This window comes from Python bivittatus, unplaced genomic scaffold (assembly GCF_059951505.1).
Source record: "Python bivittatus isolate LINGU-HERP-01145 unplaced genomic scaffold, Pbiv_v1 ctg000070_np1212, whole genome shotgun sequence".
Lineage (NCBI taxonomy): Eukaryota > Metazoa > Chordata > Lepidosauria > Squamata > Pythonidae > Python > Python bivittatus.
In genome coordinates this window covers 38,617,569-38,636,222 of record NW_028277034.1, presented here as the reverse complement: position 1 = coordinate 38,636,222, position 18,654 = coordinate 38,617,569, and the positions used below count along the sequence as shown (strand labels likewise).

The window sequence follows — 18,654 nt, the reverse complement described above, 5'->3', positions numbered from 1 at the left end:
ACATTAATTATTGAATTGATATCCTACTATCCTATTAACTCCAACACTCGAAGCATCTTGCAACAACTGAAGATAGAGAGTATAAAGCATGACAGTAAAATAGATCCAGATTAAAGTAAAACCAAAGTTAAATCACAAAATAAAAATTTAGAATGTAGAAAAAGAAATGTATTTTTGCCAATTGCCTAATTACTGGAAAGATGGGAACCAAATTCAGCTTCTTAGGGAGCCATTGCCACCACCTGCAAAGCCAGTGACAGCAGACTCAAAGAGTACTCCCTAACTGCACACCTGCCCCTTCTGCAAGGGCACAACTCCATCGAAAATAGCTGGCACCTCCATTGTGAATTATGCAATCGTAAGATGTGGAAACTTGCCCCTTTTAAACAGCCTTTAAAAATCTGCTTGTTTAGGCAAGGTTTTTTTTCAAGTATTAAAGAGCCTCTGGTTTTATTACTTGCAATATTACCCTTATTCCCCATTTTATCACCACCTTTAGTTAGTTTTATTGGGGCTTCTTTTTTAAAAAAAAGTTTTTAAGCTTTACAACCCTGAGAACACTTTAAAAATTACTAAAAGAGAGTCTGCCCAGCTACTGGCTGATCTAAAAGCTAAGCAGTGTTGGACCTGGTTAGTACTGGATGGGGACCCAGAAATACCAGCCATAGGCTACACTGGGAGTCACAAACCACCCCAGAAAAAAGACAGTGACAAAACTACATGATGTTTGTCCAGAGGCTGAGCTCAACTTGAAGAAGTCTTGGCTTGATGGAACTTGCTAAATTTTCAGGGCAAGAAATGGGGGCATGAAGGATAGGGATTCTCCTGTCAAAAGCAGCTGCAGGATTTGGGTGCTTTCTTTTAGAGTTCTGTCCATGACCCCATCATTGCTGCAGTTGCTCAACCCATCTGCATCTGCCTAGAAAAGTCACAGCTGCACCTCTTGACTTGAGCTCCCATTGTTCAAGAGGTGCATACTGTATGCTATTTCACTGGTTTTTATTTTATTTCAGTGGTCTTGCTTTTAATAATGTGAACTGCTTTGTATATCAGATAACTGAAAAGCAGCAGAAAATTATAGTCAGTGCAGTAAGTTAAATGAATAAATATAAAACATATGGGTAGAGGAGGGAAGTTGTAAACAGTGTGGCCAAAAGATGTGCATATGTGAAACTTGCCAGCTGAATACATTTGTTTTATCTGAGGCAATCTGGTGCACTTCAGACTTTTGGGGACTGCAATTTCAATCAATTCCAGACAGCTTAACATGGGTCTCCTCTTAGGGATCACAAGAGTTTTAGAAGAGCCCTTATTTCAGAGCTAATCTGACCATAGTAGATGTTATGGAAAGCTTGTAGGATTGTGCAGCTATTCAGATCCAAAGTAGAAAAAGCTTTGAAGGGATGTGGTTATGCTTGCTGCACCCGTAGGTACCTTTTAAAGAAACTGCACGTTTTCCTGGTCTCAGGAAGGAAAGCATTGAGTTAAAGAAGCATTAATGATAATGACATGCACCTTTTTAATACCTCCTTAGTGGAAGCATTTATTTTCCTGGGACCATGCAGCTATCATACAAGCCCAAGGAAAGGCATGAGCCAACAGGTGCCAACAGGTGCAGCAGCTGTATTCATCTTGTTGACCAAGCTCCATCTGACATGTCTGCCAATTTTCTGTTTGCTGCTGCATTCAGAAAGCTGAGACAATGTAAGGATACACTCAGGATACTGTGCACTTGTTGATCAGCACACTCTCTAGCCAGGATGATTGTTGGCATTGCTCTGGACTTTTTGTCTTGAGGATTTCAGTGTCCATGCTGAGGTTGCCCCAGGAGAAATGGGTCAGGATTCATGGATTTGTCCTAGTTGGTATCTGGCTCTGCACATCCAGGAGGACACACAATGGATCTGGTATTCTGTACTAATGATCTGATAGAGGATCTTTCTGTAACTCCAGGATAATGGGCAGGTCACTCTCTGGGCATACTTAGACTGGCAGCTGCTATAAACCTTTGAAGTCCTTGGGGTTCTCTGAGCTTGGTTGTTTTCTTGCAAATGTTTCATTACTTGGCTACGTTTGCAAGAAAACAACCAAGCTCAGAGAACCCCAAGGACTTACAGTTCAACCCTGAGCTACGTATATTCTCCTCTATTGGTGCTATAAACCTTTGTTAAAAAGATCCAAATAAGGTATGAATGAATCTGGATGGTGTTTTGGATGCACTTGAAGAATTTCCCATCTAATCTGTCTGCATATTACCAAAGTCCTGCCTGATCTGGAATACAGTGATGGCCTGAATAGTTTGTACTATAGCATCTAAATGCCCTCTTCTCTCTAGCAGGAGTCACTTGGCGTCTTAGTTTATTGGAGATCTGAGAACAATGAAGCAAATAGAGAGTGGAAGTACAAATAGAGGAACTATAGTGATCAATCAGTCAGAACCATAGAGTGGCTTTTTCAGGCCCATTTATCTTCTGATTTTTAGACTGTTGCACTCTTAAGACACTTGAAATACTGTCTGTACCAGCAAATGCCATAAGAAGGCACCTCTCTGCCTCCATTATGTCTGCACAGGACAGTCCTGTGATGCTTTTCCATATGGTGCTGCATCTCAATCAGGATCTTGGGGGAGAGAGCCAAATTTGGAAGCCTGCTCTGAGCAATTTTCATTTTTTTTTTTTTTTTGCAGATAAAATCAGATTTGCTTCAGTTTGGGATCCACTATTGGGGCAAGTCATGTTCACATTGGTTCTTTTCAGCCTGTAGAACTTGAGGATATGGACAGGGTATGTGGAGAGATGAAAGCCATCACTTACTTGCTCATTCCTTGTCTTTTCTGGCAGAGTAAAACAGCCAGGTTCAGACAGACCTCACAATTAAAGGAGGTGATCAATTCTTCCTTGAGTGGGGGATGTGACCTGCATGCTAAAGGTATGCAGAAATCCTCATTTAATAAGCGCCCCCCCCCCCGCCCTGGAAGATCTTTCTAGTTACAGGCCAATCTCAAATATTCTATTCTTGGATATGGTGTTGATAAAGTGATGACATAACTCCAGATGCATCATTTCTAGACCCATTTCAACAGTGTTTCTTCCAGGATACAATATTGAGACTGCTTTGGTCATCTGGATTAATGATCTATACCAGAGATCATAGCTGGGGGGAAGTGCAACCCTTCACTTCTCTTGGACCTCTTGACAGCTTTCAACCTTTTGGGCCTTCTAACAAGTTGGGCCTTGGGGACATGGTTTTGGATGGACACCAAACCTTATTTCAGAATGTGCCCAGAAGGTGGTGCTGGAGGAATATTGTTTGACCACTAGGTATTGACCTAGGGTATGCCATATGGTTCTCTCATCTCCTATGCTGTTTAACATCTATGTGAACCCTTTATGGGGAAATGCTACCAGGATGCCAGTGACACTCTATTCTTCTACCCCACTCTATTCTACCTGCCTCTTAACTCCAAAGGAACAATCAGTACCCTTGAATGTTGCCTCGATGAAGGGCTGGATGAGAGAGAAGCTGAAATTAAATTAAAAGGAGGTGCTTGGCTGGGGACTGAGGTGAAGCTTGTCCTAGGTGGGACTGCACTCTTCCAGAAAGAGCAGGTTCACAGTTTGGGACTGCTCCTGGATCCCCAACTGTTTCTGGATTTGCAAGTGGCAGCAAATTTTGCACAATTATGGTAGTGCACCAAGTGCAACACTTCCTGAGCTGCTTTGACTTAATGATAGTGATCCATGCCTCAGTTAAAACCCGTCTTGACTAGTTCAATGCACCTTTTGTGAGGTACCCTTGAAAGTAACTGGAAATTACAACTGGCTACTGACCTGAGCAAGATACAGGGATCATATGAATCCTATAGTGAATGATCTGGACTACTGCCCATTGCTCATAGGGCACAATTTAAGGTCTTGGTATTGACCTTTGAAGCTCTAAGTGGCTTAGGACCTCATTATTTGAGGGGTGCCTCTCTTGTTATGAATTTTCCTGCTTACATAGATCTGCTGGAACTCCTCTGAAGATGCCTCCCCACCCTGTCTGAACCATTGCTATGGCTATGTGGGGAAGGATCTCCTATGGCTCTCAAGTTATGGAATGTACTCCCTACTGAGCTAGGTTTGACTCCTACACTCCCAGCATTTAGGAGGATAGCCCAAAGCATCTCTTCTGCAAACTTTTCATTAATTGTTTCAATGATTGATTTTGATTTTTATTGAATTAATTTTGTTGCATTTATTTACACTTGTATTTTTTTTTAAATTGTGGCAAATCACCTGTAGGGTCAGTTTGGTGTAGTGGTTAAGGCATCAAGCTAGAAATCTGGGAGACCCTGAGTACTAGTCCCGCCTTAGGCACAAAACCAGCTGAGTGACCTTGGGCCAGCCACTCTCTCTCAGCCCTAGGAAGGAGGCAATGGCAAATTGCTTCTGAAATCTTGCCAAGGCACTTGCCAGGAGTCAAAAACTGACTGGAAGGCACCAGGAAAAAAAAAAAAAAACTTCCACAGAGGGTTGGAATACACATGAAATAAAATAATATGGTTGCTATCCATTGTTTTCTGCCCATTGCATTTCAGCTTAATAAGTTATTGTCTTGACTGAACTATACTTCATTCAACCCCATTAAGTGCAGCGGGGCAGTTCCCCCATGCCCTCCTTCCTAAAGAGACAGGCCCTGGCGTGGGCAACTGATGTCCTCATCAAAAGTGGCTTCCTTTGGGACACCCACCAGTAAACACCGTCGGAGGCCCCGCGCCTTTGTTTTGCCATTCCGTTTGCTTCCAATAAGCCGTCTGAAACTGCCGCCGTCTCCCTTCCGCCGGGAGCCTGGCGCTAAGATCGGCCAAACGCTCTCCGCCGAGCTTCTCCCACGCTCCCCGAAGGCGAGCCGGGACGCGCACGCCTGCGCTTCAGCCCCTTCCCGGCAGCGGGCGGCGTGGCCGCCTCCGAGCCCCAAAGGGAGGGGAGCGTCAGACAGGGACGCGCGCTGGGGGCTCCCTCCTGCCGCTTGCGTTGTTCGCCGACTTCTCTTCTCCTCCTCGCCTCCTCCGGGGAACTGGATTAGCTGCAGCCGCGGCGACCCGGAGGTCCCTGTCGGCGTTCCGTTCCCAGTGCGCTGGGCTGGGCTGGGCTGGGCTGGGCTGGGTGGAGGGCGCCTCCGAGAAGAGCCGGGGCCGCCCCGGTGCCTTCGCCTCTTGCATCTCTCCAACCTGCCGCTGCCGCCGGTGGCCGAGAGCGCCAGGGCTGTTCTTCTTCTCCTCTTTTTCTGTCTCTCTCTCTCTCTGTCTGTCTGTCTCTGTCTGTCTCTTCCATTCCCGAAATGGATTTATCTTTGAGGGTCCTCGTTTTATCCTGGCTTTATCTGGAGGCGTTGGGGGACTTTGACGGAAGGTAAGCAAAGACTTTGACCAGTTTTGTGGAAGGAAGGGGTTGGGGAGAAGAAAGAAAGGGTAACAGCCTGAAGGCACGCTTCTGTTCAGACCTGGCGGAGAATGAGAAATTCTCCAATTTGCTAAGGGAAGGGAGCAATTCACGACCTTGGCGCTGCCTTCTGTTTTCCCCACTAACATCTGAATGGCTCAGAGAGGGCAGAAAACCTGTTGGAGGTGGAATCAGGCTGCACTCCCTTCTCTTTGCACAGGATCCAGAGTATGCTCCGTACAAAAGCTGGCACTTTGCACTTACAAAGTACAACTGTGGAAGTTTGCACTTACTTGAGGAAGCAGAGCTGTGTGGCATCAGTGACGGAGGCACCTGTATAGATCCCAATAAGAATCCACAGAGTTTGTGAGACCCTAAGAAACCCTAAATGAGTAGAGAAATGAAAGACGGTGTTTTATTTTATTCTCCTTTTCTTCATAATAAGACCTAGCCTTCAGGTGCAGAAAGCAGTTCATATGCCTATGATTAGCACACACTTCCCTAGAGGAACCATTTGATCAAATGCATGAGTTAATAATACATCTCTTTAAAGGTCCCGGAAGACTCCTGTTTGCTATTTGGGATTTTTGGTTTTGGTTTGTTTTTCACTAATTTAAGGCTGTCCCTCTGGAAATCATAAAACTGGAATTGTTACAAGGATTCCAGCAATCCTTCGAGGATAGTCAGTCTCAAATTCCAAACACAGGGGAACAAGCCACTTTGTGAATGGGAGAATTATTCAGCGCAAGATTTCCTGATTTGTAGTTCTGGCTCTTAGCCGCTGCACCACACTGATTCTCTCTGAGGGGGGAAGCATCTGCTTCTAAACTAGGAAGGCTCGCAGCTGGGATCTAGGCATTTGTTTGAAAGTAATGCCATCCCTATTCAATGGAACTTATCCCTAATTAAGTGTGAATAGCTGTGAATCCCAATCTGAATTGATTATGCTTTAACACAGGAAGCTGCAGTAGTCCAAAACAGATCATTGGACAGTTAATTATATTCGGCGTCTAAATCAGTGTTTCTCAACCTTGGGAACTTTAAGATGTGTGGATTTCAACTCCCAGAATTTCCCAGCCAGCATGCTGGCTGGGGAATTCTGGGAGTTGAAGTCCATACATCTTAAAGTTCCTAAGGTTGAGGAACACTGGTCTAAACTGACTGATAGCAACCCTCTATTATTAGGTAGTCCCACTTGAGGATGTCAGGCCTTAAGTGTACAATCTTCTGTGTGCAACCCATCAAGTTTAATCTTTTACTTTAAACGCTCCTGCCAGTAACAGAGACCAGTAGCACAGTAGATTTTTGCTAGAGTTGGGGTTTTTTAGTACGGTAATGTAGATGCAAAGAGTCTGCATTTGAATGTGCAGGGAGAATATTACCAAACAACAGAGGGATAGTATCAAGATCAAGGGTTAGTACCACTCTACACCACATGGTGAGGCCACACTTGGAATACTGCATCCAGTTCTGGTCACCACAATAGAAAAAAGATGCTGAGGCCCTAGAAAGAGTGCAGAGAAGAGCAACAAAGATGATAAGGGGGCTGGAGGCTAAATCCTATGAAGAATGCTAAAGGAACTAGATATGTTTAGCTTAATGAAGAGAAGACTGAAGGGAGACACGATAGCAGTCTTCCAATACTTGAAGGGCTGCCACAGGGAAGAGGGTGTTGATTTATTCTCCATAGCACCCGTGGAAAAGACAAGAAGCAATGGGTGGAAGCTCGTCAGAGGGAAATCCAACCTGGAAATAAGGAGGAATTTCCTGACAGAACTATTAAGCAGTGGAACAGCTCGCCTCCCGATGTTGTGGGTGCTCCATCGCTGGAGGTTTTCAAGAAAAGATGGACAACCGTTTGTCCGAGATGGTATGAGGACTCTTGCCTTGGGCAGGGGGTTGGACTAGACGACCTCCAAGGTCCCTTCCAACCTTATGATTCTATGAAAATTGTTCTAGTTTAATTGACATGCTACTTAGAGCTGTGCTATTGCATCTGTAGAGCTGGTAAGCATAACATATGATTATATTCTATGGATATTAATCGTATTCTATTACCTGTGCTTTGTGGAAATAACATGTTCACAAAAGGTAAATATGGAAGAAAGAGCTTTAATATAAAATACTTTAATTGCTGAAGTGGTTGTTTCCCCATTGTTCATACATAATTATATGGATTGTCATAACCAAGTAACTGCAACCTCCAAAACTTATGTTTAGCATTTGTGTAGCTTCAGTGTTTGTGGGTGACACAAGGAAGGAATGCCTATCTCCTGTCGGATAAATTGTGCTGCTGACAATACACCAGGGAATATTTGTAATCCTATAAAACTTTCTTTCTTTCTTTCTTTCTTTCTTTCTTTCTTTCTTTCTTTCTTTCTTTCTTTCTTTCTTTCCTTCCTTCCTTCCTTCCTTCCTTCCTTCCTTCCTTCCTTCCTTCCTTCCTCCCTCCCTCCCTCCCTCCCTCCCTCCCTCTTTCTTTCTTTCTTTCTTTCTTTCTTTCTTTCTTTCTTTCTTTCTTTCTTTCTTTCTTTCTTTCTTTCTTTCTCTACCTGTATGTTTTCCAGGAATGCTTGGGTATCTCTAAGTGCATATCTAAAATAAGCATTAATCAGACAAGCTGTAAAACTAAGGGCAAAATTATATTCCACCATTCATTGCAAATATTTCAGTTGTGTCAAGATGCATGATAGGCAAGCCTTGACAAGTTTAGGCAACCCAAGTTTCTTTTGAAATACATTGCTTAGTTGCTATATCTACTCTGTAATTGATAGATCTATCAGATGTATTATCTTTGTGCAATTTGTTGAATAGATCATAACTACTTTGACCTCATTTATCAAGCCATTTTCTTTGTTAACACAGGATCCATAGATAACAGTTGCAAAGCTCTTTCCTATGTTTCCTATCTAGGTATTACAATGCAAACAGTCGTCAGGAACAAATGTAGATGGGAATCTGTATATGGGGACTGTTTAGCTTTCCCTGTGATTTCCCCAAGCCATGAAAAGAACACACACCTGCTCTGTTTATTGACTGGAACAGACAGAAGTCTCCAGACTAACTTGGTTTCTGTAGTTCACGAAGACCCTAGGGAATGGTGAGGGATAGCAGACTGTATGGCTATATCAGTTGGCAAATCTTGTAATAAGCAAATCCTGCTTTCATATTACATAATTACACTAGGCTCTCTGAGCTGTAGGTGTGGAGTCTGTTCCAATCTCCAAAGGCTCAGAGGCTGGGGGACCCAGAAATTTAGTGAAGTCCAGACCTGCAACACAATGCACTGTGTTAAAGTTTCTAGTTATACTATAGACCCATGTGGGCTTGGAAATACAACTGCAGACCCTAGTAGACTTGTGCTACTGGCAACTTCATAGAATCCATCATCAGAAAGAGTTGCTTGCCCTAAGAAGTCTGCTGATTCCCCACTTTGAACTACTAATAAACTACTAATGGTTGACTCTTGTGTCCAAGGCCCATCTCTGAACACTGAACCTCTGCTATTTAACATCAGCAGTCATCGGGCTAAACTTTATTTAGCCTTGCCATCACATTTTCTAATAGTCCTGGAAATGGACAGGCTTCAAACTCATAATCCACATATTAATTAGGACTAGGATGCTAATCCTCGCAGCCTGCAGGGCTTTAAACCACCCACATTGCATCCTATAGCAGGAGTGTCCTCCAACTTTGCCTGGCAAATACATGGGCTATGCTTTATTTATTATTTAATTCAATTTAGGCACTGCCCAATTCCAGTTGCTCTGAGCAGTTCACAAACAATAATGTTGATGTGTTTGGAAATGGGGGAGGCAATGACTCTTGACCCCATCAGTTTTGTGATTGTACTTTCAGTCTTATTCCTGGAGCTCAGATTCTCACAACACTTCACATTTGTGAAAGACAACCAGGTACCTCATTTATTAATGAGAACTTGCAGAAAAACTTTATCTGCCCATTTTCTTCTCCTGTCAGTGCTCCTGCCTTTCATGTAGTTCATTGTTACCAACTCCTGGACTCTGTACCTTTTAGTAAGCACAATCCTCTTCCCCTTCTTTCTCAGATCATGGAATGCTACAAAATGTACACATCATATCTCAGAGGAGCTTTCAAACTGATTGACATGAAAGAGGGGCACAAACATCTAATTCCCTTTGATACCCATTACTGAAAGTTTAAATGTTTGGTAATATCATTTAGCTTGGATAGTTCTTCCTCAGTCTTCATGAGATTTATGAACATATTTCTCAAGACATACTGGACACCTTTTGGATCATTTTTTGGGTAATTTGCTTATTTACTCTGAGGATTCCACTCTCCACATGAGACAAGTATGGACTTCACAATCACACGCTCTAAGCTATGTTGGATAAATGTGCCTTTGCTTTGATCTGCCTGTTTAGGCTACTATATTTCCTCAAAGAGATTTCAGATGGATGCAGTTAAAGATGGACTTATTTTGGGAATCCTCCACCCTGTACAATACATATGCTATTCAGGCCTTTATTGGACATTGTTGTTTTTTTATCTTAAATTTTTGCTAATTTTGCTGCCGTACATACACTGCTCACATGTCTTGCCAAGAAAGGCGGGCTTCTGAGATCCAACAAGCCTTTGTTTTATTCAAATGAACATTCACTTTTCAATATATCCTCCATTATTCGGATCCCATATGTCTCTCTGTGGCTTTGTCTGGTACTTCTGATTTTGCCTTGAGTGCTGTACTCTGATCAAAAGTTTAATGATAGCTTGCTCTCCTGTGCATTTTTCTTCCCAAATCTTTTTCTGCCAAGCAAACTTATGTTTCTTTTAATAAGAAACCTTTGGCTATCAAGGATGCTTTTCAACACTGGAACTCCAATTGCTGTCATCTCTGAAGGCACAACACATTCTATTGAGGTTCAAATTGACCATAGGAATTTGAAATACTTACAAACTTCTCATAGACCTATATAGCATCCAATCAGGTAAGCACAATTATTTTCCCATTCTATCTTTGTATCTCTTATATTGCTAGCTTGCAAACAAGTAGTCTGATCCTCTGTCACACAAGTTATTTCTTACCCTGTAGACCTCTTCCCATATCCATTCTGCTCCTGAAAAACCAAGCCTCCACCCCACCCTACCCCTTCTTGGATCAAGAAGGAAGACTCCTTCCCTAACTGATCTCATGCATACTGTGCCATAGCAGGACCCATACATGCAGGCTCAAATGGATGGCTTTTAGGGTACTCTGTCATCTAGCTCCTTCCATGTTTTCTTCAAAGTGGGAAGAAATCTTGCTGCTCTGGACATTTCAGTCTATTTAAAACAACATATCTTCTCTATGATTCTGTGGCTTTTTCTGGCTCCTTAGTAAAGTGTATGTGAAAGTCAGTGTTTCTTCTTGCTACACTTGTCACCTTGCCAAATCTCTTACCAGAAACTGTCTGGACTGTTACATCCCTTCCTCTCTTTCAGGGATCTTGAGACACAATTTCATTGGATTTTATTACAGACTGACTTCATGTCAAGGACCTGGATGCCATTCTAGTGGTATTTTATTTTTCCTCCAAAATGGCCCATTTCATTTCCTGTTATGGTCTCCCCTCTGCTCGGCAAAGAGATTGTCTGCTCATTCGACAGATTTTCCAGAACCACATATTGTGAAATCATTTAATTTCTGATAGAGGCCAACAATTCATGGCATGATTTTGTTTCATCTGTTGGATTATACAATTCCAATTATCTTTTGCCTATCATCTGTATGCAGATGGTGAAACAGAATTTCTCCATTTCTGTCTTAACCACCAGTAAGATAATCTTTTACCTGTGACTGAGTTTGCATTTAATATGTCAGTTTATGTCTATACACTAGTGTTGCAATTTTAGGTGATATAGTTATTATCCATGACTGCTGCTTAATATTTCCTGATTGTCCCCTTTCCAGAGGGCTTCCATTTTCTCCAGAATAGCAGACAGCTCAGTATCTCCTCAAAGATCAGTTGAATCAAGCCAAAGCCTCTTACAAATGTTCTGCTAACTGATATCACTAGGAGGGCCCTTGAATTGCTAAATTCTTCCCTTTGTCCCCTGGCTCTCTACCAGATTACTCTCCATCATATGACCATTTAAGAAGCTGCACCCTTGCTTGTACTTTCACATATCAATCATGCAGAAATAGCAGAGAGCAGAGGATTGCCTCCTTTGACAATTCCATTGGTAATGCCCTCACCAATCCAAACCTCCTAATTGGTTGTATCTTTCAGCTTTGGTGCCTGCTAGCAGTTTTGATTCTGAGATAGAAGGGGACTGGTTTGGGGAAGGGGGAGGTATCATCACACTGACTAACCCACTTGGAATGGAAGGGATGAATTCTGGAATAGACAAGTGCCTGACAAGAGGGTAGAAGAGTGTGTGTGGGGGGCGGAGGGATTCTTCCCAGAAGAAGAAATGGACATTCCCTTCTCTCCAGAGATCTCAGGCCAATAGGAGAGACAGCTTGAGAGAGTAGAAAGAGGGGAAGGGAGAAAATCCCACCCAGAGTCAAGTGGCATAGAAATTTTATAAATTATTATTATTGTAATCCTTTCCACTCCAGCTAAAGAAGGAGCAATGGAAATTCTTCCTTTCAGAGATCCTCAGCCAGAAACAGGGATGGACTGAGAGGGCTAAAGGGGTAGGAGAGGCTTTATCAGCTCCAGTTGATAAAATAATGGAAATGGAAAGAGTGGCATAGTAACTTCCAATCTCCTTTGTCCAGAGAAGGAGAAGAAGGGAGATTTTCCTGGAAACTTCAGATCCATAAGGGAAAGGGGATTGAAGATGGAGAGGTAGGAAATATAACTGTTGAAGCAGCTGAGGCGGGACATCCATGTTTCTCATGCCAGAGAAAGCCAAATGACAGAAACTTTCTAGGCTGAGAAACGAGTAGTTCAATCCCATTGACTTAAACAAGCAGGAGGAAGATGCCCAGCATTTAAATCTGGCTATTAACATATATTATATGGGAGGATTCTGGGATGCTGTTACACAAAGAACTTCTGGGTGTGCATGGCTTCCCAGTTTTCAACACACTCACTGAATGAACCTTCTGTATCAGAATCCTCCAAAACCCTGACGGTTTGGATGAGCATCTAAGTTAGGCCCATGGCTCTTGCTTTCTGGCAACTGTAGGATGCTCAGGCAGAAATCTGTTTTCAAATGTACTTTTGCCTGTGTAAGCTGAATGGACAATTTTGAATATGTGCTGATGTCTCTGAATTCAAACAAGTAGTTTCCTAAGGATAAATAGATACTATGAAGGCTCAGGAGAAGGCACATCTCTGTTGAGGACTATGGGAATACAAGGCATTTGGAAGGTACCAATTTGCTGCCATCTGATCCTTATTGTATATATATTTACAGAGATTGCTGGACTAATACTGTAAGAACGATTTATGTGTTTTCTCTCTGTTCCAAATGTAATTTCTATTGCTTCTATCAAATAGGTCTATCAAACAGTAAAAAAATCTCAGTTAATAAGCTGGATAAGTCAGAAGTTAATTATTTGAGCAGAAAGTTGATGAAATAGCATGCTGACAAGATTGCAGCTCAAGTTTAAACATGAATGCAGATAAATGAAATTTGAAAGTGAGGGCTGAAAAGCAAGAATGTGCATGTAATTACTACAGCTATAATGTGTCAAAATTTGATGAAAAACTTTGATGCAAATTAGGGAATAAGTCATGCAGACTAGAAGAAAATATGTTAGATAGGATCTTAGTATAAAGCTCGCCCTTTAACTACACTTTTCACAATTTGTTGAGTAATTACTATTTATCCCATGTGGTCAGTTGATATGCTCAACTTGATTTGATACTTTATTACTACTTTATACAGTAACATGTTGTGCTTTAATAGGAGAGGTGTGCAAACTTTGAATAGCATTGGTAGTCAAATGGATATTGATATTGCTAATCAAAAGATTAATACTTCATTACAAAGTATTTGTAGCCACCATAACTTTAGCCCTTTTCTCAGACATGGTGCCTTTATCTTGAACATGTATTACAGCTGTGAGCTTTAGCATGTTGGCAAGTTTTCCAACTCAGCTCCAAACTCCAGACTCAAGTAGAAGGCTGGACTCTGGCATGCTGTATTTCTAATATATAATTAGAATACAGGACAATACACAGAACGTTGGCATTATCCTAGTTTTGGATCTGGGGAAATGGCTAGAAAATATCCTCCCATTGAACTGTTGATTTTTATGGTGAATGGCTACAAGTAAAGGCTGATTGCCTAAAACAGCTTCCATGTGACTTGTGTTTTAAGACTCCTTATCAAGCTTCCACTTACTTTGTTAAATTATCTATACAAAAGAGCACCATAAAGATTTGATTCCAATGGTAATACCCCCACGGCACTGGGTGTGTTAAGCTAAGAAGAGATGGAAGGAACGGGAAACAAAAAAAAAAAATTGATCTAAGAGGCAATAATAGTTTCTCTGACCCTTTAAAGATGGGATGAAACAGTGGTTCCAAATCATATGAAAACCTTTTGACAGATAGTCTCAGGATGGCTTGCCTGGATGACAAGAGTAAAAACATGCTTTCAAAATAATGATAAAATCTAGAAGCTTAAAAATATTGTTTGATGAACGACGACTGAATGTCTGAACCAACTCCAATGAAAAATTATAGCATTTGGGATGCAATGAAATTGTTTGAAAGTTCTGTCTATTGTATTAACATCTGCAATAACCCTCTTAACATGTGTCCCATTACTTGATGTCGCAGCCACCCAACAGGGCATATACAGGAGTTAACCAGCAAGATCTCTGTTCTGCAAGAAGAAAAGTTCACAATAAGCATCCAGAAATGCATTGTTTGGTTTCTTCCTTGAAAGTTTTCAGTAAAAAGACTGGGCAAAATATTGGTGTAGTGTAATGGAACAGAAGGTCCAGATAATTCACTCATTTCCTTTCAGTCAGGATGAAAACTGGATCCACACATTATACTAAACCATGGTTCTGGTTGGTGTGTTGGGTAAATCCAGCAATTTGGTTTCTAAACCATAAGTTAGCATGTTGTGTGAACCCAGCCAGCGGAGGCTTATTCAGTTCAGCCTAGTTCAGTGTGGTCCAAACTTGGCCACTTTAAGATGAGTGGACTTCAACTCTCATGCTGGCTGGGGAATTCTGGGAGTTGAAGTCCACTCATCTTAAAGTGGCCAAATTTGGACAACACTGGCCTAGTTCAACCACCTGTAACTTATGTGAACCGAGTCATTGGGCTTACTCGTTAAAGCTTATTTTTGGTGCTGATGCAGGTGGCCCAGGCAGATCCTTTCCTCGGCTGGATTGTGCCGTTTTGGGAGCAGAGTGGATTGCTGCTGGGGCTGGGCTCGCCACTCGTGGGGCCAATGCCAACGTGAGTATCACCACTGCTGGGGCTTGGAGCCATTTCTCCTCTCTAGTAATAGCTTTCCTGAAATCATGGACGCTCACCTGATGTAGGGCTTATAATATATTCGGGCTATTGCTTTTTCCTGGAGGGACACTGACAGGCTAAAAACCCTGGCCGTTAACTCCAAGTATCCATGCAAACAGTCCCATAAGTGGCCGAAATAAACAATGGAATCAACCATTTTTCTTTCCCCCCCCCTTCAGCATTAAATTTGGTCTGTCTTTGTCCAGTTTTAATTACCCAATTAATTTTTATTTGAACATTAACTGTTCAGTTCTTATGTTCTGTTTGTGGGCAACTGCTCCTTAAATGAAATATTTTGGAAATATCCTAACCAATATTTTAAAAACTGCAACAAAAACAAATCCAGTTCAGTTTTCATCTTTCTCTTTATCCTGACAGTGTCCTGCAGTGGTTCATTTATTAATAACATTCTCACTTTCTCATTGTCCTATCAACACTATCAACTGCCACTCTGAAAATGTAGGTTAGAAGCTAGGGAAGTGATAAGGATACAGAAATGCTGGCTATCAGTTGAGTTAAGACAATTGTATTGTGAAATCAGTTATAGGTCTTCATCCTGCAAATACTTACATTGGTTATTTGTGCTTTTGACAAATCGTTGCAAAGGTAGATGCATGAACTTCATACATTCCCACATTATGAAGCATATGCCAGTCATAAGCGTCTAGCACACTATAGAAGTTTTCTTCATCCTCATAAAAAGTATATTTCTTAAAATGTCAATCTGTCTTCAGTATTATAATGAATAGTTACTTGTACAGTAGTGTGACACATGTGTGGCAAAATTCAGCTTTTCTCTTGCCCAAATTAATACATCTATTGCTTTGTTGATTGATCCTTGGCAGTTGCCTTCTATCAGGATTTTGTTCACGAACTATAAACGTATATGGGTGCAATTCAGAATTAGAAACTGCATCTCTCATTTAAAAAAAAAATGAAACAAACTGCCTATAAGATTAATTGTCCTACTGAAATCAGTCTGAATTTAAAACACTTAACCACTCAGTAATGCCTTTTTTCCTCTTTCGCCTTCTTCCCCCCAATTTTCCTCTTTTTATTTTTAGCCTCTCCTCCAAATTACAAATTAAGTTAAATGTAAATCCGGCAATGTAAACCTCTTAAAATAAATGAAAAGTTAAAGGAAAAAAAGAGGAAGAACTAAAAAGAGAAGGAAAAAAGGTACAGAAAAAGCATATTAATCCACTTAATGTTTGCTTATTCCCCACATACACACATATATGTATTTGAGTGTATGAGAGGGTGGGAATGCTTGCATTTTGTGTGTGTCCTTGTGTGTGATTTCCTAGTTGTGGTGCTGCCTGAATATTATTTTCTGTAAAGTTATCTAAATGTACTCACAGGAGCTAACTGCTGTTTAGACTTGTCTAGGATAGCAGAATACTGTAGTGCAACTGATGAGAACTAACTAGAAATAAATTGGAATGCATCTATCTGATCCAGTAGCATTTTTATTGAAACAATACATCCTTTTTAAAAAAATCCAGCATGAGCAAGTGTCAGATATTTTTCAAGCCACATGTATCGTATTTATATAAACCATCTATAACAGTGATTATTTAGGCTCTGTGGAAACAAATAGAAAATATTTGAAATTAAACATGCCTTTTAGATAATATAAATTATCTAAATATAAATTGAAAAGGTTCGAGTAAGATATTATTCAAAGTGACTGCATAGATTAAAAATGATTTCACTGGACCAAGTGCCTATCCCACAAAGGCCTATTTCATGTACTCAGCTAACTCTTTACAGGTAGTCCTCGCTTAGCGACTGCCTCAGACAGTGACCATTTGCAGTTATGACGGTGATGAAAAAGTAACTTTGAAATCAGTCCTTGCATTTACAACCTTCGCAGGTCCGTAAAACAAAGGAAAGCTGAAGTAAGATCACAAGCACAGTCATGGCTTCACTTGGCAATCGCGTCATTTAATGACCAAGTTCCCAGTTGCAATTGTGATAGTTAAACGAGGTACTTGTACTTATTTGGTACACTGAAGCCTCTAAAGAAGATCTTAAAATTCAGAGATGCTGACCAGGAAGGAAGGAAGGAGAAGGCAGTCCTCCAAGTATACAATAAAGTCATCCAGGGCTTTATAAATTAAGATCTGTAGAGAATGGGCTGGAAGACTGTTTATCTGACACACAAGGGATACAGCATGATTAAAGCATTCAATTGCATCAATAAACTTGGGGATTCATTGTGACCAACTACAATTTCCAAACCATTTTTAAAAGTAGGCCCTGGTGGTACACATGGCAGTACTATAGATTGGAGATTACTAGAGCTTGGATTATTGTGGTCAAACAACATATCTATCAACAGAAAAAATGGCTAAAATTCACTGTATCTTTTAATAAGAAACCTGTATCAATAGGTATACTAGACTGGGAATCTGATTGCTTATGGCAGGGTTCCTCAACCTCAGCAACTTTAAGATGGGTGGACTTGGCTGGCTGGGGAATTCTGGGAGTTGAAGTCCACCCATCTTAAAGTTGCTGAGGTTAAGGAACCCTGGCTTATGGTATATATGATTTAAAATGTTCATAAAATATATGATTTAAAATATCCAGAACAGGCTGGGCCCCATTCACCATGGTGAATGAGTCATGAAGCAGATGTGAAATGTGCATCTCTATATCACTTGCTCAAACTGATAACATCAAAGATGGGGGGCATAATCTTTCCTTACCATATGTGACTGATTTTTTGGAGCTTTAGAGCAAACTATCTAAGCAGCAGCAGTCCTTTCTTAGCAACCAAGCTGCAGGTTTTGGCATTCTGCAGTAGCCTGCCTAAGACATAGCACATCATTTTAAAGTTAATATGCAACCTTGGCTCCATAAGAAAAATACCTATTGTGCTATGGGATGGAAAGAGTCCTTCAGTCGCTTAGGTGGGGCACTAAACAAATTATATATATTCATAGTTTTTCTTTCAGGTGCTTTCCCAATAATACCTGGATAATGACTAGTTGGTTTTACATTAAAATACTGTGTCTTTGTTGTTGCTATTATACAATAGCAAAGTATTCTTTTGAGTGTCTCTCTATTTCTCTATTTTCTTATTGAGATCTCACTGAAATTAATAGCGGTTAAACTCTTTCTCTGAATCAACACCTCACTTCTTATAAAAGCAATCTCTGGCAGCAGAATCTGAGATCTGCAAAGGTGTTGTAAATCTTTGCAAGGATTCCTCTGGATGTATTGAGCTATATAATGCTGTAGTTGCAAGAACCATCTATAACCAAAGGTAAATTTAGTCTTAGTGTGTAGTCTAGCCTTCCCCAACTTGGTAAATTCCACATGTACGGGGACTGAAGTTCCCAGAATTTCTACCTACCCAATAACCCCGACAGGGTGGCAAAAGGCTAAGTTGTGAGACTATGCTTCAGTGTCTAGAATAACTTTGCATCTTATGTTTGTTAATCTGTATCTTATCTTTTTCTCATCTCTTTTTATGTTTGTTTATGTCTCTTCTTTAAAATGCTAAATAAGTAAGTAGATTATTAGGTGGAGGTTGGAAATGGTTGATTTAGCCAGACTACAAGTCCATCCAGTTGTAATATTATCCTTTCCAGCAAAGGACCAGAGAACTCCAATCTTTTGGACCCAGTAGATATATTTGACATTTGAAGACTACCTTCTGTCATCAAAGGAATGGTACACCCATTCACAAAATGGTTATCACAGCTGATGCAGCCAGCCTCAGAAGACCAATCCATTAGAAGGCAAACTGGTGAAGTTGTTCTCTGCTG

The 18,654-nt window shown here is 41.0% G+C and overlaps 1 protein-coding gene across 3 annotated transcripts in view; it reads left to right on the top strand.

Moving 5' to 3' along the window:
• The first annotated feature begins 4,829 nt into the window (after positions 1–4,829).
• The window catches only part of NPNT (nephronectin), a 65,453-nt gene continuing 51,628 nt past the window's right edge, over positions 4,830–18,654 (top strand). The window contains exons 1-2 of one of the 3 annotated variants that reach the window (XM_025169757.2): positions 4,830–5,393; positions 14,718–14,818. In XM_025169757.2, coding sequence (XP_025025525.2) covers positions 5,323–5,393; positions 14,718–14,818 — 172 coding nt within the window. In that variant the 5' untranslated portion in view covers positions 4,830–5,322. The remainder of the gene's footprint in view (positions 5,394–14,717; positions 14,819–18,654) is intronic. The other 2 variants (XM_007433103.3, XM_007433104.3) reach the window with 2 other exon arrangements.